This window comes from Hemiscyllium ocellatum, chromosome 12, assembly GCF_020745735.1.
Source record: "Hemiscyllium ocellatum isolate sHemOce1 chromosome 12, sHemOce1.pat.X.cur, whole genome shotgun sequence".
In the NCBI taxonomy this organism is placed as follows: domain Eukaryota; kingdom Metazoa; phylum Chordata; class Chondrichthyes; order Orectolobiformes; family Hemiscylliidae; genus Hemiscyllium; species Hemiscyllium ocellatum.
In genome coordinates, this window is record NC_083412.1 from 93,030,396 (window position 1) to 93,054,267 (window position 23,872).

At 40.8% G+C, this 23,872-nt stretch overlaps 1 protein-coding gene across 1 annotated transcript in view; it reads right to left on the bottom strand.

The window, feature by feature from the left end:
* Positions 1-11,766: 11,766 nt before the first annotated feature.
* Positions 11,767-23,872, bottom strand: part of LOC132820872 (E3 ubiquitin/ISG15 ligase TRIM25-like) — a 31,695-nt gene continuing 19,589 nt past the window's right edge. Inside the window, exons 7-8 of the mRNA XM_060833232.1 lie at positions 19,206-19,315; positions 11,767-13,365 (exon numbers count right to left, since the gene is read on the bottom strand). Of these exons, the coding sequence (XP_060689215.1) occupies positions 13,334-13,365; positions 19,206-19,315 (142 nt within the window). The 3' untranslated portion in view covers positions 11,767-13,333. The remainder of the gene's footprint in view (positions 13,366-19,205; positions 19,316-23,872) is intronic.

The window sequence follows — 23,872 nt, forward strand, 5'->3', positions numbered from 1 at the left end:
AATCCTATTTCTCCGCATTTGCCGTGAGTATTTTCAGTTTCGTCTGCTCTGACTGTGGGTTAAGCCAAACCTGCTGAGCAACAAGACTTCAAGTTTCCACTTGCACAGTTTAGAGAAAAAATGCTGTTGGTAATTATTGATTAGGGTTAGTAATTTTACATTCTGATTTAGAATTTTCAATTTCAGTAACTAATAAAAAGTTACACTTAATAAAAGACGTAAGTTTTTTGAAAATTGTAGATGTTCGTATATGTTTGTTTAATGCAGTTTACAGCTGGCTGTTTCTGCATTGTGACCATTCCTAGTTCAACCAGACACAGCAGCAAACTAGATCGATACCTTATTTATTAAATAGAGGAGCACTCTAAGCAAAATAATTAACCTATCAATATTGTGTTTTGTTCAATGAACAGATTTAGGGTTATGACCTTTTAATGTAGCTGAGATGACAAGCTTTTTTTGACTCTGATCTCCAGCATCTGCAGTCCTCACCTTCTCCAAGTCTTTATGTGCTGTTGGATGCATATTTTTAATCATTAGAATTGATAGCCTAAAAAAAGTCTTCAACTCTATGTATCTTAAATTAAGACTTGTTTTGAAGATGACTTTACAAACAAATTTACAGCAATTTGTTTTTTGAAAGGCTTATCAAAGACCATGATAATTCTAGGTTAGGTGTCTAGGTGTTTCCATTGACAGATACACTCTATACTATTGATTACGTATGTGACATAGGAATTCCCCCAGATAGACATGGCAATTTGCCAAGTACTAGGTATAAAAATGCCAAATTTTCACCTTGCACTTTTTTCTTTCAGGCAACTTGTTTTAACAAGCCTTCTCAGGTAGAGAAACTACTCACATCCGGGATGGTACTTTGCTATTAAATACATTTTACAGAACAAAAATCTGTTTGTTGCAAATGGATTATTTCATTTTCCAACATATTTTCTGTCTTTTCCAGTGCATCTACACCAAAGCTGCAGTACGAATAGGGCAGAATATCAGGTCACGCAGGAATAACAAGAAATACAAGTGCATAATATCATTTTTATTGCCAGCATGTATACTCAAGTACAGGAGTACAGTGAAAAGCATATAATCTCTCCACACATCTTAGGTACTGAAGTACCTAGTTCCAAAAAAAGCTTGGGTACACAGTAGTCAGAGAAATGAACGTTAAAACATTAAGCATTATTTTGTAGAATAGTAGAAAAATAAAGGAATCAGTTATAGTTTACATTGAAGTCTTTTTTTAAACCAGGAAAATAAAGAAATAAGCTAAACGTTCAACAATCTTTGATGGGTCCTCCACCTATCTCACTTTGCCCTTTGCTCTTGAAGCCACTGCCACTGTCGTTATACCGAACTCTGGGCATCATACCTTCTGGAGAATGCCCGGGCTTAGGAAAAGCCTCTGAGGGGAGACCAAACAGGTATCAACAACTGAGGGGTCTCACCCACCCATTCTCTTTAAACTCCAAAATAAAAGAAAGACCCTGAGCTGGGTGGCTAACAGGCCGGGAACCACTTTGCAGAAATGCAACAGTGTGGCTTAATTCTATGACAGCACAATGTAGATTCAAGTCCCACTCTTGGAACAGGACTAGAGACTTAAGCACGCAATCCCCAAACTCAGAATTAGTGCAGTACTGAGAGAATTCTTTATCATTCATTCATGATTAGATTAGATTAGATTACACAGTGTGGAAACAAGCCCTTCGGCCCAACAAGTCCACACCGACCCGCCGAAGCGAAACCCACCCATTCCTCTACATTTACCCCCTTACCTAACACTACGGGCAATTTAGCATGGCCAATTCACCTGACCTGCACATCTTTGAACAGTGGGAGGAAACTGGAGCACCCGGAGGAAACCCACGCAGACACGGGGAGAACATGCAAACTCCACACAGTCAGTCGCCTGAGTCAGGAATTGAACCCGGGTCTCTGGCGCTGTGAGGCAGCAGTGCTAACCGCTGTGCCACCGTGCCGCCCACAATATGGGATGTAGGCATTGCATATTGATTGCTCATCACTAATTGTCCCTTTCTAACCAAAACTCCAAACTATTGGAGATCTTCTTTTGACATCAGTTGTGGGTTAGTGGAAAAAAGTGGGAGGATGGTGTTGAGAAACCTATCAGCCATAATTGAACTGCAGAGCAGGCTCAATCAGTTGAATGTGTATTTTTGCTGAATGTAAAATTTCTGCTCCTATATCTCTGGCCTTACGGTTACTGTTAGAACAAGTCAGATCTCAGATTAAAGTCGAACCAGGTAGACCTTTTTTTCACTTAACAAGGTGGTCTTTCACTGAAACATAAACGCACAATAGTGTAGCTTTAGTTCTAACAATAAAAGAGATGCTTATTATGTAAAACAAATGAAGATAGAATAGAACAAGTCAAACTATTTACATGTAATAAAATCTAAAAGATTTTGAAACAGAACAGAACAAAATCATAACTATATAATACCATTATTTTCCAACACTCAAATTCCAGAGAGTCCCTGATGTTGAGAGCTAGTTAGACTTCTCCCTGATTATTTATACAGCCAAGCTTAAACATTCTTTGCTTTTAATAATCCATTCAGCTTACCAATCAACTAAACATTTCTTGTCCTAAGTTTTCAAACTGAAGCCCTTACAATGAGATAACCTGCTCTGAACTAACACTTCTTTTCCAAGTGAAATCTTTCTTACATCTAACCCCAGGCAGATTTCCTGCAATAAGAAAGGCTTTCCAATCGATAGACTTTCCAAAACAAATGAGTTCGTGATTCCTCTAAACCAAAAGTCAGCTAACACCTTTCAGTGTTTGTTGTCTCCAATCATAACGCTCTCACAATATTAAAAAATTCACCCTTACACTCCAGGATGTCACCTGGTCCAAAACAAAAACTGAAATTATGTTCTGAATAAAGGTCACTGGACCCAAAATGTTAACTCTGATTTCTCTCCACAGATGCTACCAGAGCTGCTGAGTTTTTCCAGTAATTTCTGTTTCTGATTTCTAGCATTCATGGTTCTTCTGGTTTTTTGTCCAATGTTTCCTGGTATCTGAGACATACTAGTTTCTAATCAAATTAGCAGAAAGACTGGCAAGTAAATTGTTAAACCCCCTCATGCACATAGATCAAATCCCACGTGCCACTGATTCAAATTTCACAGTCAAAATTAAATGATATGAATAGTTATAAATCATGCACTATGTCACTATTTGAACCAAAGGAAAACGGAGAATGCTGGAGATACTCAGCAGAGCTGGCAGCATCTGTGGAGAGCGAAAGAAAGTTATGAGTCCAGTGACCCTCCTTCAGAACTAGAAGCTGCTTGGAAATGATGATATTTATGCTGATGATGTGGTGGGGAATTGGAGAGGAGAAGGAGTGAGCCAAAGAGTGCGGTGCTGGAAAAGCATGGCCAGTCAGGTGCAGGAGAGTTGATGTTTTGGGCATATAAGCTCTTCGTCAGGAATGAAACTCAATCCTGATGAAGGACTTATGCCTGAAACTTTGACTCTCTTGCTCCTTGGATGTTGCCTGACAGGCTGTGCTTTTCCAGCACCACACTCTTCAGCTCTGATCTCGAGCATCTACAGTCCTCACTATCTCCGAGGAGAAGGATTGAGCAGATAGACGGACAGGGATCCCAGAGAGAGAGAGAAAAGGAGAGAAAAAAGTGTAGTTAGGTAAAGGAATTAATGCCAGTAAGCCAGGAAAGAATAGAAGCTGGATAGTCTTAATATAGATTCCTCTTTTGTGTGATAAATGTGCATTCCTTCATTACAGAAAATGTGCGGCCTTCTGAGTATATGTTTTCTGACAGACCAACAGAATAACTGCAAAAATTAAGCTTATGATCTACAAAGCCAGGTTTCACTCTGGAACTGCTCCAGTATGGGATCATAATACAGATTAATCCATTCAATGACCCTGTTCCCATGTCCCTGCAACTATTTCTCACGACAGCCGATTTTTCAATTCCCTTTCAAAAGCTAAAATTAAACTAAAAAATCACTCAGGCACAGCATTTCAGACTCTAACCACTCTGTAACAGCAATTATTTCCTCATTTGTTGCTAGTTTATTTGCCAATCTCCTTATTCTCAATACTTTTGTCAATGAAAGCAATTTCTTTCTCTGTACTCTGACTATGATCCCATGATTAACAGGGTTGCATGGTGGCTCAGTGGTTAGCACTCTTACCTCACAGCGCCAATGACCCAGGTTTGATTCCAGTCTCAGATGACTGTCTGAGTGGAGTTTGCATATTCTCCCCTGGTCCGTTTCCTTCCACAATCCAAAGAGGCGCATGTGAGGTGGATTGGTCATGCTAATTGGCCCAAAGTGTGCAGGCTAGGTGGGTTTGTCATGGTAAATGCAGGAATGGGGTGGATGCTCTTCAGAGGATTGGTGTGAAGAAATTGAGGACTGCAGATGCTGGAAATTAGAATCGAGAGTGTGGAATGAAAAACACAGCCAGTCGGGCAACATCTGAGGAGCGGGAGCATCCACGTTTTGAGCAAAAGCCCTTCACTGCTTCCACATTGTAGGGATTCTATAATTTTGAGCATCACTATCCACTCAACCTTACAAAGCAAGTTCAAATGCAACATTTTGTAGGGAAATGTAAGATTATGTACGTATATTTTTTTAAATTGTTTTTCAAGCCAGTGTTGGTCTTTGTATTTATGGGTGTAGGTCTATGTTTCTGTGAAGGCATTTAATAAGTAACTTGGTCACTCTTTTCAGAAGCATGATATTAAGTCAGTATATGTCAAAGAGCAAATAACTGGAGGCTTCCACTAGGGTTAATGGAAGTTTGTTTATTTTGTGAGTTTTATGGGAAGAGAAAAAGTAAAGCTGTTCCCTGAGCAGAAGCAAGTACAACCAAGATTATTTTAAATGTAGTTAAAAACTTCTGAATTCAGTTCAATGGAGAAAGATTTAAGAGGACTTTCATTCAGATAGACTTTCTATAGATTCCTCTTTCATGTGATAAATGTACATTCCTTTATTAGAGAAAATTTGTTGTCTTGTATGTATGTGTTCACTGACAGATCAACCCAATAGTTGCAAGGTTTAAACTTACAAAGCCAGGTTTTACTCTGGGTGAAAGTTAAGGGAATAAGCTACCTGAGTGTAAAGGTTTGAAAAATTCCAGGCCAGGAGAGTTTTGATCAAAATTGGTTATTCAAAGCTGGGAAATTCTAAGGTCTCAGTAATGTGGAGCTTTGAAGAATAGACTTCACAGCTCACAGAGTAGGATCTGAAGGAGATAAAAGCATAATGTCATAGAGATGTACAGCATGGAAACAGACCCTTCAGTCCAACTTGGCCATGCCGACCAGATAGCCTAATTTAATCTAGTCTCATTTGCCAGCATTTGGCCCATATCCCTCTAAACCCTTCCTATTCATATACCCATCCAGATGCCTTTTAAATGCTGTAATTGGACTAGTGTCCAATACTTGCAAGCCATGGAGAGTTGTGTCAAACCCATGGACTGGGCAGGGAAGGAAAATTTCTCTTTTAATAAGGAACTGAGAAGTGATTGAGGATGTGGGCATCTGGTAGGTAGGAGAAAATGGCTGAAGGAGCTGCACAAAATGGCTTCTGCGTTGTTAAATTGCACTGAACCAGACAGAAACAAGAAACTGAAAACTGATGTAGATCCGATTAATTGCGGAAGTAATGGATTAACCCTAACCACAAGGCAGGCCAAATATGACTCTAAGTACAGGTTGTTTACAAGAAATCGTGATAGACTCAGGCAAAAGTGCCCGAGGACCTTGCGGGATTTGATTGATTGTTACTATGTGATCATGCTCTATGTCTGACTGTGAACAATGTATATAAACTCTATGCAAACTTTGTAAGTCATCGGATTCTTTTGGTGGATTAGGAGTGGTGGGCTGATCAGAGTCTACCGACCCTACCATATCAAAGAATAAACAATTGCTTGTGTGATTTGTTGTTTATAGGTGTGTTTATTAACCGATTGCGGAACTGAGAGACCCCCCCCCCCCCAGGGTCCAGATCTTCATCTGCTGCCGTGACTCGATTCGGTACAGATGATTGTGGATAGTGGTGTAAGAGCCTTGAGTCCCCCACTGTTGAGTGCAGAGGAATCGGCCGGTCAGACCTGAATATTTTCTTCTTGGGGTTTTCCTTGCATTCAAGTCACACCTAACTCGACCCCTCGCTGTTCATTGTTAAAGTCCAGCCCGAAAAGGATCAGTTTTGGTAAGAGTTGGTTGTAAAAAGATTAGAAAAGGAGTCGGGGACTCCATGGATTTGGGGATTCTCCTTACAGGTCCAAAAGAGACGGTCAAGTATGTCATTTGGAAAAAGGAATTTGTAGCTGTTAAAAGAGAAAAAGATATTTTAATCAATGGGACAGAAGTTTGGTTTAAAGACCTTAGGATCAACATAGTATAGGTGGTTCCGGTTCCGAAATGGAAGTCTGATGTGACACCGGTTGGTGGTTTAGATTCCGAAATTGAAAACTGATGGGACACTGACTCTGTGATAAGTTGAGACAATAGAATAGATGGCTCAAGTTCCAAACCAGAAGTCCAATGGGACACCATTCGTGGTTTAGACTCTGAAACAGAGTGCTGATGGGACACTAATTCTGTGATCAATTGGACAAAAAGGAAATGATTGAGAAGTTGTGAATTCTGTTCGTCAAAGGCAGATTGACGAGAGAAACAATTTGTAGGAACTGAGTTAAGTGGACTAATAAGAATATAAGGTAAAAGTTGTAGGTCCCGAGGATATATGTACATAATTAAAGATAAAAGTGAATTATTGTAAATTTGGGAAAAAAATCTTGTGTTTGGGTATAGAGTCATAGAGATGTACAGCATGAAAACAGACCCTTCGGCCCAACCCGTCCATGCTGACCAGATATCCCAACCTGATCTAGTCCCACCTGCCAGCACCGGGCCCATATCCCTCCAAACCCTTCCTATTCATATACCTATCCAAATGCTTCTTAAATGTTGCAATTGTACTGGCCTCCACCACTTTCTCTGGCAGCTCATTCATACATGTATCACCTTCTGTGTGAAAAAGTTGCCCTTAGGTATCTTTCCCCTCTCAACCTAAACCTTTGCCCTCCAGTTCTGGACTCCCCGACCCCAGGGAAAAGACTTTGTCTATTTATCCTATCCATGCCCCTCATAATTTTGTAAACCTCTATAAAGTCACCCCTCAGCCTCCGACGCTCCAGGGAAAACAGCCCCAGCCTGTTCAGCCTCTCCCTATAGCTCAAATCCTCCAAACCTGGCAACATCCTTGTAAATCTCTTCTGTACCCTTTCAAGTTTCACAACATCTTTCCAATAGGAAGGAGACCAGAATTGTATGCAATATTCCAACAGTGGCCTAACCAATGTCCTGTACAGCCGCAAAATGACATCCCAATTCCTGTACTCAATACTCTGACCAATAAAGGAAAGCATACCCAAAAGCCATCTTCACTATCCTATCTACCTGCAACTCCACTTTCAAGGAGCTATGAACCTGCACTCCAAGGTCTCTTTGTTCAGAGTTAAAATAAATTCCAGTTGTATATTTTCCTGTGTCACAGACTAATGAATGGCCTAAAAAACGTGTCCTGAATTAAATAGTGAGAGAGGAAATAGTTAGAGAATGTGTGTCTGTGTGAGAGAGACAGAGAGACTGAACCACAAGACTTCCTGCAGCCTGGAGAAAATTTAATACCTTGTTGTCTGATTTGAATGCACATTTGTTTGTTGGTGTTTGAATGTTTGTGTCTTGTTTTCTGGAGCTCCAAACATGAAATAATGGTCTCAATTAAAGAAACTGTGATTTAGACATTTAAATTTGATCTCAAAATTGTATTTTAAGGATTTAAATTAGCTTTAAGAAGTGTTTGGTGTTGTGTTGAAATCTTGATTTGTTTTAAATTGTTTTGAAAATAAGAAATAATGTGATATTATATATATTCGACCATTCAGAAAGATTGTCCTTTGCAGGTGTTATGTGATAAATATCCAGAAAATGGACAAAGTTTTAGACAGTTGTCAGGTGACTCAAACAAAAAAAAAAATTAGGCAATGAACAATGACCATTGGGAGGTCCGAAGAATTTAGACATGGTAAAGTCAGCCCTACAGCAAATTTGGTAAAAAAAAAATAGGCTTGAAAAGTAAACAATTAATTTGACTTTGGCATCAATATTGTCAGGACCTTAAAGATAATTTTTTACTAGCCTCTTGGTATGAAAATGCGACTAATGTGGGCATCGAATTGACCAAGTGGGTGTTCTTAATCCAGTTGAATTTCTTAAAAAGGAGTGCACACATGAGAAAAGGTTACAATCAGAGAGATCTCTATGTAAATGTAATGATATTAGTAAAGAACTGTGTAGTTCAATGATTGGCCTTAAATTAACAAGGGAGACTTTGAATACGTGAATCTGAAACATTGGACATCAAAAATTCAAAAAGGGGGAAATGAATCTACATGGAAGGTCCCATGAAATTTGATTCAGGTCAAAAGATAATGTAGTTCAGTGAGGATACTGTTGATAGCCAACAAGGACTCACCGCTGAGGTGACACCATATCTGGGAAAGCATCAAAACAGTCAAGTCTGCAAGTGACAAAGGTGTAACCTACAGTTGTTTCAGTGACAAATTACTGAGGTGCAAGTCGACACCTCTAATAGAAAGGATGTAAAGCTGGCACGTTAGTTCAAAATCCAGCCAAAACCAAGATAAAAAAACTGCAGCATGACAGTGGATGATGGATTAAAATTTTAAAAGTTTGATTTGAAGAAATTTTGGGTCACTCAATACTGGATATTGGAATAGTAACCTTGCAGTACAGAGAGAGTGAATGAGTCAGGAGGCTTTGGGAAGAGTTGCACATCAGCTAGCATGGGAGGCATTAAGGAATTGATTGTAAAGTTAGAATGGGGTTCAAGGAGCAGAGGGTGAATCCTATGGATGAGTAAAGTGAGGATAATAGGAACAGATTTGATGACATTACAGATCAGATGAGTAAACACAATGCAAAGAATATTCAATGGCAGAAGCGTGAAAGGATGCAAATTGGAATTCAGGTCAAGGAGGAGCAAACTAGAATGTTACAAAATAAAAAGGGAAAAGGAAGACAGATCAAGAGGTTCTCATAAACAAATTTTACAGTTGATAAATTTATTAAACGTACTGCCCGTAGTAATGGCAAAGCTTTAGTTGACATTGGCAACCATTTGGCAGATGCGGCAGCAAAAGCAGCCTCGAGAGGGGATCGTATGGTTGCATCCAGAATGATGAGGCAGCCTACATGTTCTAACAAGAGCCAGTCTACTTCGGATGAATTAATGCCAACCATCCAAAATGTTAAACATCAGGGGGACACCCCTGACACTGATAAGCTGTTTTGGTCTGAGTTGGGCTGTTTGTATGACCCTGACACTCAACTCTGGGCTACTGGAGTACTGTGTCCAGTTTTGGTCCCCACACCTCAGGAAGGACATACTGGCACTGGAACGTGTCCAGCGGAGATTCACACGGATGATCCCTGGAATGGTAGGTCTAACATATGAGGAACGGCTGAGGATCCTGGGATTGTATTCATTGGAGTTTAGAAGATTGAGGGGAGACTTAATAGAAACTTACAAGATAATACATGGTTTGGAAAGGTTGGATGCTAGGAAATTGTTTCTGTTAGGCGAGGAGACTAGGACCCGTGGACACAGCCTTAGAATTAGAGGGGGTCAATTCAGAACAGAAATGTTGAGACATTTCTTCAGCCAGAGAGTGGTGGGCCTGTGAAATTCATTGCCACAGGGTGCAGTGGAGGCCGGGACACTAAGTGTCTTCAAGGCAGAGATTGATAGATTCTTGATGTCACAAGGAATTAAGGGCTTTGTGGAGAATGCGGGTAAGTGGAGTTGAAATGCCCATCAGCCATGATTGAATGGCGGAGTGGACTCGATGGGCCGAATGGCCTTACTTCCACTCCTATGTATTATGGTCTTATGGTCTCCTGCGGGTCAAACTTGTATGTCTGATGAACTTGCTTTCTGGATTTTTGAATGCGTTCATTGCGCAACTCATCGTGGTGCCAGAGCAGTCCGTGACTTACTTCTGAGCACCTGGTGGCATCCCTGCCTGCAGTTTGTTGACTCACAGACTTAGTGACTGTTGCTTCATCTGTCTGGAACATAACCCCAGCAAGGGCGTTCCCTGTGACCTGGGAAGATAACCCTTCACCTGGCAACCCTTTTGAGATACTCCAACTGGACGACATTGAGTTGAGCAAATGCCAATGCTATAAATATGTTTTGGTTATTGTTGATATCTTTTCTAAGTGGATTGAAGCCTACCCTACTACTAACACTACTGCTGAGACTGTGATGAAGATTTTGTTTAAGGAAATTATTCCCTGTTTTAGTATCTGTGAGTATTAGCTCAGACAATGGACATGTTGGTAATATTAATAAAGAACTCTGTTCCCAGCTTTCTATTCATCGGTGACTGCATTGTACTTATCATCTTCAGGCTGCCTGCCTTGTTGAACTTTTTAACCAGATTCTTAAGACTAAACTTGCCAAAGTAATGGCTGAGACTGTCCTTTCCTGGGTTATGCTGGTCCCTGCGGCCTTATTTCAGATGCAATCCACACCTGCGGGTGAAACACCACTGTCTCCAGCTGAGATTCTCTATGGTCACCCATATCGTCCTTGGAACGATTTGACTCCCTCGTCAGTCCACTTGCATCACATGACCGAAGAAATGATTGGTTATGTTCTTGTTCTAACTATGCATACCTTTCACTCTCAGGTGCATGAGGCCTACGGCAATGTTCCCTCCCTTTCAGCCTTGTCTTGGTGCTCGTCAAGAACTAGACTCATGATGGTCTCCAACCTCATTGGACTGGCTCCTTCCAGGTTATACTTCCCATCCTTATGGTGGTCAAAGTCGCTGGTCACTCGGCTTGGATCCACCTGCACCATTGTAAATTGATTGGACGCACCAATCGAAAGGGGGAAGAGGAGAAGAGAATAATGGAATCCTAGGAAACCGAGGGGATCCTGTCCATTGGGATTTTTTGAATTTGGCTGTTGTTTTAATGCTATTCTTGTTACAGATATTTGAACTAAGAGGAGAGACATGTGGGGGATCACCTACTTATTGATCTATTTGATCATATACGACATCCAGATGGGAAAAGCCACTAAATATCGATGTGATTCAGAATGGTCTGAGATTATCTACCACCTAAGCTGAGGAGATGTCATCCAGTGCACCGGACCAGACGCTTTCAACGTGTAGAGTGTGACTAAGATTGATTATTGCAATGGACCCTTACATCAGCAAGACCACGTGGTCCATCTGAGCAGTAGAAATCAGTGGGAATTACCATGTCATTACCGAGCCTGTCTTTTTTATTTTACCTGCAGACATAAACCTAGTGAGGATTAAAATTATCAATCCCGTTAGTATGGTAAATGTCTTAACAAGGGCCGGGAGCACCATTCCTTGATGCAGATCTGGCCTACTCGAGAAAAGAGAAGCCTGAGAGGTAAAACTCCTTAATCCACAAACAACTTATTTTTACAGGCCCACAGGACACTATTCACTCCAGAGACAGTAGTATGTTACTTCTCTCCATCAGTAGGTGACGTTTTTGCCCTGTCCCCAGTCCCCAATCCCAAACTACTCATCAGACTCCCTATGTGGTGACTTCACCTTTCTACATACATAAACATCCAACTCTTGCAACTTGCTTACTTCAAACTTTATTTCAAATATAGATATAGTCTTTGCTGCAGAAAGCCAATGCAATTTCTATCAAATCAATACATTTGGATATGTGTTATTCCAATACAATCACCAATTCCATGTTATATCTCATATCATCCTTCAGTTACTTTATTTGTTGCAGACAGAATATTCACCATGAAAATTGTCAGCTTGATTTACTTGAGAATATGAAACAAAAAGAAACGAGTAGATTCAAGCAAAAGAAACTTGAAATCAGTCCCGCACACTGGAAAAGGCAGAAGGAAGGATATACCTTCTGTGTTTACCTTGAGTGAAGGTTTCCAATTGAAATATTGAACATAGCCCATGTTTATCTGAGGATTTGAGGGTGGCTTTGTAAACAGAGGATCTTTGTGTACTCCAGCAAGGCTGTCAACATTGAAAGACCTCTGTAGGATTTAGGTAATGTTGGAAATTCTTCTGATCTCTGTGAACATATTTGTGTTACTGAGAGCCCAACCTGGAGATCAGGCCATGATTGACAATTTGATCCCTGAAGAGTGGGTCCCAACTTAAAACAAAATTTAAGTTTCATTGGTAACTTGTGTTGTAAAAACGTGGATGACTGCTGTACTTTGATCAACTCAAAAGGAAACCAATTACTATTAAATAGGAATGACTGATACAAAATAGAACAGGATAAACCTGCCAAAAAATGAATTGGGGAATTACTTGATACATCACTCACCACATTCATAAGGCTGGGCTAAACAGAATAAAAAGCAGATCTGTATTAGAGTCATCGGAATGGTGGTCGGCAACCTGCAATTCCCATTGAGTAATTGTGGCAGGTGAAAACAGAGATGAAAGAGAACTAAGTGGAAACCAACAAGGTTATTGTCAGTATTAGAATGTTGAACTTTGAGGAATTACTCCAGAAACCTAAGATCTTTACCTAAAGATGGATGTCTTTGGACCATCTTACAATGGTGCACAAGACATTTGACATAGGATACAGAAGATGGATTCTTTCAGAAACACCATAGAAGCAGAAAGATGATGCCAGTTTGAGGTTTCTGGAGATTTTCCAATCCTCAGAGTGATCAAATGCTAGGTGAGACCAGGAAACAGGATTAATTTAAGAAATAATACAAAGCTTAAGAAACAAGAGGAAGCAACAATAGAAAGTCAGCATTTGAGAAGGAAGAGATTAGCAAAATAATCTTGAATATATATTCAGATATTTTCTAATTTTCAGCAGTAGATATGCGATTGCTTGTTCCAAAAGAGCCAGAAAACCCATGGTAGCTGTTAATGCAGCATTTCGAGAGCTTGATCAGAAATCCCTATTACTACCTTAACATAATGTAAGCATAGGGAACCAACCAGTGAACTTGAAAGGCAATGTGATAATCAATTCACCAAACCTTTCTTTTGAAATAATCAATAAGTGGCAGAAGGAGTAAGTCAGCCAGCATATGCTTCCCAGTAAAGAAGATAGTATTTGCTTTAAAAGTAATTATGCTTGATGCTTGACACATGTAATCTTGTGGCATCCTCTCAGTGACTTCTCCACAGCTTGAGGTTTAGTCACATGCTAAGCCATCTGGAATTGAACCTGAAAAAAAAAAGTCAAATTCAAGTAAAACTATTAATGGAGCATGTGTAACAAGAAAGAAAATATTTCTAGCTTTGAAGTGAATGACCTGAATCTATTAAAACCCTGACTGCAAGTTTGATCAATTTTAAATCATCTGAATTATAACAGCAATTTGCAATTTCTCTTGCAGTTTTAATATAACAAAGTGTTATCAGACCCTCCCAGCACCTCAAATAAATGTAAATATAATTTTGGACAAGTAAGAAATGTCTTTTGTTTGCTTGTTGGATGGGCTTAACCTCCAATGTTTGCTTGTTTCTTCATATGCTACTGTACAGAACCAAATTGCTTTAGTGACCATGTTTGTCCATAAACCAATGTCCAATATCTTTTAAAAAGACAAGTGCAGCAGAAACAAGGAGCAGAACTGTGACAACATCTGCTCCAAACTGCTCACCATTCCAACTTGGAAGCCTGGGATTTGTCCAAGTCTTGCTGCATTAGGTCATGGACTGCTTTAATATCCAAAGAGTCATGAATGATGCTGAACTTAGTAAAATAATCAGTGATCATCTCCACTTCTGAACTAATGATAGTGGGAATAGCATTGATGAAACAGCTAAAAATGATTAGGTCCAGGACTCTATCCTGAAGAACTGTGTTCAAGTCCCATCTGCTCCAATTGTTTTTATAATATCTTTGAACACATTGATGTAGAAAACATCTATCCTGAGAAACTTCTGCAGAGATGTCCTGAAGCTGAGATGACAGACCTCCAATAACCACAACATTTTCCTTTGTGCTCTCCCAACCAGGGGAGAGTTTCAATCCTGATTTCTATTTTTGATTGGATTTCTTAACTCCATATTTGGACAATTGTGACCTTGATGTCAAGGGTAGTCTTGTTCACTTCATCTCTGGAATTCAGCTCTTTTGTCCATGTTTGAACTAAGGCTGTAATGAGGTCAGGAGCTGAGTGGCCCTGGCAGAGCCCAAACTGGACATCAGGGAGCAGGTTATTGCTGAGTGGGTGCTGCTTGATAGCACTGTTGGTGACACCTTTCATCACTTTACTGATGATGGAGAGTTGACTGATGGGGCAGTAATTGGCTGGATTGGATTTGTCCTGCTTTTTATGGACAGAACATACCCGAGCAATTTTCCACAATGTCAGTAGATGCCAGTGTCATTACTGTACTGGAACAGCTTTGGTAGGAGTGTATTAGCTCTGGAGTAACAGTCTTTCATCCTATTGCTAGAATTTTGTCAGGGCATAGAGTCCAGTGTATCCAGCCATCAAGTGGAGTGAACAAAATTGGCTAAAGACTGGCACCTTAAACACTGGGACCCATTGGAGGAGGCTGCAATGCATTGGTCAACATGGAAGAGCACTGTTTCAACAGTTAAGGGAGGAAATTTTGTGTTAATCAGCAGGATGTTTCCTCACCCATGTTTATCCTGATGACATGAAACTTTATTGACTATGAAGTCAATGTTGAGGATTCCCATTGGCAACATTCCTCCAGCTGGATTCTACTGTGCCACCACCTTTGCTGGGTCTATCCAGGACTGGGTTGGTGATGCCTAGGACATTCTCAGTAAGTATGACTATGTAACGTACACACACACACACACACACACACACACACACACATATCATGGTGAGAGAAAGATTGGGAATGTTGTGCAATGTTCATAGGATTTGCTGAGATGATTCTTGTGCTGGTCAGAATGCTGCTTCTCAGCTTCCCTTCTTCAGAGACTTCTACTTGTTTGCAGGAGTTTATACAAGTTACAGGGTGACTGGATCACACTTATAAAAGGATCGTGGCATGTTAGTTAAAAGGCACAGATTACTGCAACTACTGATTACAAAATAAACTTATTTTCTTCAGGCTTACGGTGATTTTCATGTACCGCAGCGAACAGAGTCACCTACTTAGCACTTATACTTTAATGCTCTCGTTTAGTACTAAATGCCAAAATTCCATTTGCTTTCATTATTACCTGTTGTACCTTCATATTAGTCATATGCAATTCATGCACAAGGGCACCCAGATCCCTCTGCACCAAAGCACTCTGAAGTTTCTCTGCATTTAGATGATGAGTTGCCTGTCTTTTCTCCTGACCAAAATAGATAACCACTCACTGAAATACTATCTGCCAAGTTTTGGCTCTTTCGCCTATCAGCATCTGTTTATAATGTTCTTATTTTGGCTGGTGGAGATTGAATGGTTTTTCTCTGTCTTGTTCACAGCAGCAAACTGTTCAACTACCTGTGAACTAATTGCATGGTTATGGGCAGGCAAAAGGTCTGTGTCATCAATCACTGATAACTAGTGCAAAGATCAATCAGTTACTTAGTCACGACTAAGTCTCCTTTTATACACACCCAAGCTCCAGTTTGTCTACCCCTTCTAACACTGTTAGAACAGCAGCTGTACGAAGCAATGTTTATAATAAATGTCAACTTACGAGCTGCCAAAAATTATACAGTGTTCTTTCAGCAATCCTTCAATTTAAAATCAGTTCTTTTCTCATTTCAACCCACAATATAAAATAGAGAAAAAATAAAAAGATTCTGACTTTATCTTATACATGGCACTGTATCAAGAGACTGTATCGAGAGCCTGAACCAATATTATGCACCTTATACCGTACACTGGTCTCCTTATTTAATGAAGGATGCAAATAGGCATTCTGGAGAGATGTTATGATTTGGAGATGCCGGTGTTGGACTGGGGTGTAGACAGTTAAAAATCATACAACACCAGGTTATAGTCCAACAGGTTTAATTGGAAGCACACTAGCTTTCGGAGCGACGCTCCTTCATCAGGTGATTCACCTGATGAAGGAGTGTTGCTCCGAAAGCTAGTGCTTCCAATTAAACCTGTTGGACTATAACCTAGTGTTGTGTGATTTTTAACGGGAGAGATGTTGCTTGACTAGTGGAGTTAACATCTTGAGTGCAGCATAACTCTTCTCCAGAATCTGTGTTCTGCACAAAATGTCAACTCTATTTCTTTTTCAAAGATGCTATTAAACCTGATGAGTTTCTCCAGTGTTCACTGTGTTTGTTTCAGAATTTCAGCTGCTTTTGTCTTTCTAGATTAATACTTGGATTGAGTGCGTTTGATTTCATGTGGACTTTATCGTCACATGTACTCAAGGACAAATGTACGGGAGTACAATGAAAAGGGTATAATGGTGCCACACAAGTCATCATTTTGGGTATAAGTACCTAGGTTCAGAATGTTAAAAACAAGGTAGAAAGAAAGAACAAAGTTAAAAGTTAAACATTGCAGTAATTACAGTATAGTGACACCTTCATATTTTCCATAGAAAATAAAGACATAATGCTGCAAGTTTAAGGTTAGACAGGCTGGGACTGCATCTGCTGGAGTTTACAAGAGTAAAAGGCAACTTGATTGAAACAAACTGATCATAAGGAATCTTAACAGGACAAATGTGGAAAGGATGTTTCCTCTTTTGGAAGGATTTAAAACTTTGTTTATAAATCAAGGTTGTCCATTGTAAAACAGAGAAGAAACTGAAAAATAGACTGGGGAGAGTCAAAAGGGATCATGAAAAAGCTTTAGCGGGTAGGTTTAAGGAAAACCCCAAGGTTTTCTCCACTTACGTGAGGAACAAGAAGATGGCCAGAGTGAGGGTAGGGCCAATCAGGGATAGTGGAGGGAACTTGTGTCTGGAGTTGGAGAAGGTAGGGAGGTCCTTAATAAATACTTTGCTTCTGTATTCACTAAAGAGAGGGACCTTGACATTTCTGAGGATACCGTGAAACAGACCGATATGCTAGAACAGGTAGATGTTTGGAAGGAGGATTTGTTAAAACATTTGAAACACATAAGAATAGATAAATCCCCTGGGCCAGATGGGATGCACCCAAGGTTCCTACAGGAAGTGATAGAAGAAATTACTGTGCCTTTCTATTTGTCTAAAATAGACAGCAGAGACATGGGTTTAAAATGACAAGCTTAAAATGTGTCCAAAGATTAAAACTTCTCTTCTTGGAGGACTGACAATTTCCCTGAACAAATTACCTTCCTCAAGGAAACACAGCATGGAAAGTGAATGCAAACTTTGTAATCAATTCCAGACCAAAATCTCCATGACACACAATAGATGTTGTCTTTTTGGGGCAACAGCAAAGAAGAGGTGGTGTTATAGCAGTAATGTCTCTCTGTTAGTAATCTGGTCAAGAACACAAATAGCTGGAGAAACTCAGCAAGTCTAGCAGCATCTGTGGAGAGAAACCAGAGTTAACTGTTTGGGTCCAGTAACCTTTTGTCAAACTGAGGTTTTCCAGCTATTTCTGTTTTGTTTTAGATTTCCTGCAGCTGCAGTTCTTTGTATGTTGTTTAGTAATCCAGAATCTTACTATTATTCAAGGGACGCATGTTCGAATCCTAATGCAGCAGATCGTGAAATTTGAATTTAAGAAAAATCTAGAACCCGAAACTGGGCTACTGGTGACCATGTAACCATTGCTGATTGTCATAAAACCCCATTGGTTCACTAATGTCCTTCAGGGAAGTGAATCTGCTGTCCTTACCTACATGTGACAACAAAGTGGTTGATCCTGATATGCCCAGCAAGACACTCCATTGAAGTGCAATTAAAGATGGCCAATAAATGCTGGCCCAACCAATGATGCCAGATCCCATGAGAGAATAAGGGAAAAAAAATGAACAATAGAAGGGAAGAGATACAGGATCAGCGAGTTGGACATTTAATATAAAGTTTGACAGCCAGGGCATTTTCTCCCTTGACCCTGACCTTGACAGATCCTGTAAAATCAACTATCTTATGAAGATAGTTGATTTTACAGGATCTGTCAAGGTCTGGGTCAATGATCTGAGCAGGATATTAACCATAGAGAGTTATAGAGTCAGAGTCACACAGTGGGGAAATAGACCTTTTGGCCCAACCAGTTCGTGCTCATCATAATTCCAAACTAAACTTGTCCCACCTGCCTGCACTTGGCTCATATCCTTCCAAACATTTTTTTAATTATGTATTTCTCCAAATGTCTTTTAAGTGTTGTAACTGTACCCACATCCATCACTTCCGCGGGAAGTTCCTCCCTGTGTAAAATGGTTGCCTCTCATGTCCTTTCTAAATCTTTCTCCTCACTTTAAAAAATGCCCCAAGCCTTGAAATCCCCCACCCTTGGGAAAAGACATCCGCCTTTCACCTTATCTATATCCTTTATGATTTTATAAACTTTGATAAGGTCACCCCTCAACCTCCCCTGCTCCAGTGAAAAAGATCCTAGTCCATCCAACATCTCCTTATAACTCAAACCTTCATTTCCTTTAATATTCTATCTTTCATCTCTTTGTACTTTTCCTAAGGATTCTTGCATACTTTCAAATCACCAAATTGATTTTATGTATTTTGCTCATTGCTCCTCAAATTAAACTTCTAAAAAATTTTTTAAACTAGTTGCAGATGTCACAGGAAAAGCCAGTCCTTACTGCCCATCCATAACAGTCTTTCTGATGGTGGCAGTGAGCTAGCTTCTAAAACTTTCTATTGAGGATATTTGCATCGTGTTCCCACATTGTGAGATCTATGACTTTAACCAAAGAATGCTGCAGCAATGGTGATACATTTCCAAGTCTGGGTAGTGTAAGCATGGAAGGTAACTTTAACACAGAAAAATTCCAATGATGTATAGGCCTGTCTATCTGATTGGGGTTCTAGATTTCAAAGGTTTTGTTTAAACCTTAGCAAAAAGCTGTGGTGCATCTTGTAGATGGTACACAGTGCAACCCATATAGCCTCGGTGGTAAAAGGAACACATTTCCAAGGTTTAACATGCTTAATTTTCTTACTTATAATGTTCAGCACTGCTGACTGGTACATCTGAGCTTGGTTCATCCTCTGCCACATAGATTGGTAAATATTAGACAGGTTCAGAGTCATTTTCTGAGTGCCAACAGGTCTGTAATGAAAGACAGAATAAGTTTTTAATGAGTGGTAATATTTCAGATCAGACACTAGAAGAGCAAAAAGAGTGATTGCTGCAACAAATAAAGTTTTGGCTATCACTGAGGGGCGCAATTCCAGAGATTTTCATCTACTTTGTCCTGGATGGGGTCAAGCTTTTTGAGTGTTGTTGGAGCTGTACGCACCCAGGAAGTGGGGACTGTTCCATCTCACTCCTGACTTGGGCCCTGTCAATGGTGAACTGGCTGTCAGGAGTCATGAAGTGAGTTACTCAACACAGTATTCCAAAAAGAGTCTGACCTACTCTTGTAGTTTCTGTGTTTAGTGGTGAGTCCAGTTGAGTTTCTGATCAATAATAACTCCCAGGATGTTGATAATGAGGGATTCAATTATGCTAATACCATTGAATGTCAAGGTGCTGTGGTTTGATTGTCTCTTGTTGGTGATGGTCATAGCCTGGCATTTAAGTGGCACAGATGTTACTTGCCACTGGTCAGCCCAAACCTAGATATTGGCCAGATCTTGTTTCATTTGGACAGGACTACTTCAGTATCTGAGGAGTCATGAATGGTGAACATTGTGCAATGATCAGTAAAGTTCCTCACTTCTGACCTTATGAAGGAGGGAAGATCATTGATGAAACAGCTGAAAATGGTTGGGATATGGACAGTATCCTGAGGAACTCCTGTCATGTCGTGGAGCGGAGATGACTGACCTCCAACAACTACAATCATCTTCCTATATGTCAGGTATGACTCTAACCACCAGAGAGTTTCCCTGCTGATACACATTGATTCCAGTTTTGCTAGGGCCAAATGCAGGCTTGATGTCAAGGGCTGTCACTCTCATTTCACCTCTGGAATTCAGCTTTTTTTAAACCGAGGCTGTAATGAGGTCAGAAGCTGAGCAGCTTTCCATATGTTTATATCCTTCTGTAAATGACAAAACCAGTACTGTACACAGTACTCCAAATGTGGTCTAATCAGTGTAGGTTATTCTGCTATAAAGCATGTTTCATTAATGCAAATTCACTGTAACACAAGTGATGAATTGGGGACCCTATTTACAAAGCACAAACTTGTGCTTAGGCTGGAAGGTGATTATATTGCCAGCACTTTAAGCTCTGTTTCAAAAGCACGATTTTTTTATAATGCAGGTTTGCACAAGGACATAACCATCACATTCTAGAAGAACTACCTGAATAAATGAAGCATAACCTCCATACTTGTGTATTCAATTACCCTCTTAATAAATAAGAACATTGTATTAGCTTTCCTAATTATTTGCTGCACTGCAAAAAGCAAAATTGCCAAGATCCTACTTTCTCCCACAGAGAGACAGACAGACAGGGACCACGGGTTGTGTGGTTTTAGATTAGATTAGATTAGATTACTTACAGTGTGGAAACAGGCCCTTCGGTCCAACAAGTCCACACCGACCCGCCGAAGCGCAACCCACCCATACCTCTACATTTACCCCTTACCTAACACTACGGGCAATTTAGCATGGCCAATTCACCTGACCCGCACATCTTTGGACTGTGGGAGGAAACCGGAGTACCCGGAGGAAACCCACGCAGACACGGGGAGAATGTGCAAACTCCACACAGTCTGTCGCCTGAGTCGGGAATTGAACCCGGGTCTCAGGTGCTGTTAGGCAGCAGTGCTAACCACTGTGCCACCGTGCCGCCCACAGATTAACCTAAGGATCAGAACATCTCCGGCAAAGGAGTGAAGTTAAAAAGACAGGACCTTCATGGTAACCTCAGCTGAGACAAGATTCAAACCTACACTGTTGGTAACACTTCGCATTGCAAGCCAATCAGCCAGCCAGCTGGCTGAGCTAACCAATACCACGCAAACATGGATACGTGCAGCTCCAAAGTCATTCAAGATGTTCAGCATCATCTCGGACAAAACCATCCACCACATTGTTCTCTATCCACCACATTAAACATTTATTTTGATCATGACTAGTGCTGAGTAGTTGCAGCATATACCATCACAAAATGCATTTTTCAGTAACATATTTATATTAATTGAAAGAAGATCAGAGGTGTATAGCCCCTGGATGTTGACCCTCAATTAGGAAATGCATGTCCTCCCTATGCAACGCGTATTGGTCCCCCATAATTTTATGTATTATTATTTTTAAAATATGAAGTATTATTTGATGTTACCTTGTTTGTACACACTGCTTCTTGTAAAGATTCTAATGTATTCTCCCTGTTCCTCCAACTCCATCATATATGTTCCAATGAGGCCAACTTCGACAAGGGAGTCTCCCAGATGCTCACCTTCTTCCTCAACCAGGATTTCCCCAGCTCCGTTGTTGATAGGGCCATAAACCAGGTCCGACCTATCTCACGCATTCAGCTCTCATCCCCTCTCTTCCCTCCTATAACAGTGATAGGGTCCCCATTTTCCTTACCTACTATCCACCAGCATCCACATTCAGAGGCTCATTAACTGCCATTTCTGGCACCCCCAGCAAAATGCCACCACCATACACATAGTCCCCTCTTCTCCCTTGTCCACCTTCCATTGGGACTATTCCCTACGGGATGTCCTGGTCCACATTTCCTTTACTCTGAACAACACCCCCAAAGTCACACAGCAATTTCCCCTGCAACTGCAGAGTGTGTAACATCTACCCATTTACCCCCTCCCTCCACAGTACGCAAAGGCCAAAACATTTCTTCCAGGTGAAGCAGCACTTTACCTGCATTTCACACAATCGAGTCGACTGCATTCACTGCTCACATTGGGCTTATGGAAAATGACGCTAAAGAGACATTAGTGGGGAACAAGGGAATGGTGACAAACTTTGTGTCAGTCTTCACAATGGAAGATATGAGTAATATCCCAAGATTTCAAGAGAGTAATCGGGCAAAACTGACTAAAGAGGACTCTGACTTTATTCTTGATGGAGTTGAGACAAATTGAGAGGAGAACTAATTGAAACATACAGAATACTGAATGGCCTGGATAGGGAGCATGTTGGGAAGCTGTTTTCATTGGTGGAAGAGATTATGACCTAAGGGTATAGCCTTAGAGTAAAGGGAAGACCTTTTAGAACAGAGATGAGGAGAAACTTCTTCAGCCAGAGAGTGGTGACTCTGTGGAATTCATTGCCACAGAAGGCTGTGGATGCCAGGTCACCGAGGAAACTTAAAGCAGAGATAGAGAGGTTCTTGATTGTCAGGTAGGTCAAAGGTTATGGGGAGAAAGTGGGAGAATGGAGTTGAGAAATGTATTGGCCATGTTTGAATAGTGGAGCAGATGGGCTGAATGGGCTGAATGGCCTAATTTCTGCTCCTATGTCTTATGGTTTTATGATCTCACAATGCAGTCTCCTCAACACTGGGGAAACAAAGTGTCGACTGGGTGACCGCTTCACAGAGCACCTACATATTGCCCGGTCAAAAGACCCTGAGCTTTCAGTTGCTTGCTGCTTTAACACACCACCCTGTTCCCTGGCCAACATCTCTGTCTCAGGTTTGCTGCACTGCTCCAGCGACGCTCAGTGTGCAAGCTGGAAGAATAACACCTCACTTTCCACTTGTGGACCTTGCAGCCTTCTGGACTCTATAATGACTTCAATAACTTTTGGATTTGAACTTTCCCATATCCTAGCCCCTTACTCCTTGTTATCACCTCGTCTGCCACTAAACACTACCTATTGTTATCCACTTACAGACTCCATTAACAACTATTCACCCTCCCAGCCAGATCGTGATCTACTCCTTTGTCTGCCTAATTGTTCTCCTCTCTTTGGGACTCTAACTCCATATATTGTTTACTCCTTACCCCCTCCCCACAATCCTATATCCTGCATTTAAACTGAAATTTTACTATTTACCATCAGCTCTGAGGAAGGATCATGTGCCCGAAACATTAACTCTGATTTCTCCACAGATGCTGTCAGACCTGCTGAGCTTTTCCAGTAATTTCTGGTTTTGTTTTTGTTTTTTTTATTTGATGTTCTCTGATATACCTTCTGGGGAGTCCAGTGATGCACATAATCAAAAAACAATACAGCACAGGAACAGGCCCTTGGGTCCTCCAAGCCTGCACTGACATGTTTTGCCTTTCCATAATAAACTGTCTTCACTTACAGGATCCGTATCCCTCTATTCCCTTCCTATTCATATATTTGTCCAGGTGTTTCTGGAACGCTGCCATTGTGTCTGCCTCCACCACCTCCTCTGGCAGTGTGTTCCAGGCACTCATCACCCTTTGTGTGAAAAACCTGCTTCGCACATCTCTTTTAAACTTCCGAGTAAAAAATGAGGTCTGCAGATGCTGGAGATCACAGCTGAAAATGTGTTGCTGGTGAAAGCACAGCAGGTTAGGCAGCATCTCAGGAATAGGGAATTCGACGTTTCGAGCATAAGCCCTTCATCAGGAATTCCTGATGAAGGGCTTATGCTCGAAACGTCGAATTCCCTATTCCTGAGATGCTGCCTAACCTGCTGTGCTTTCACCAGCAACACATTTTCATCTTTTAAACTTCCCCCTGTCCCACACCTTGAACCTGTGTCACCAGTAAT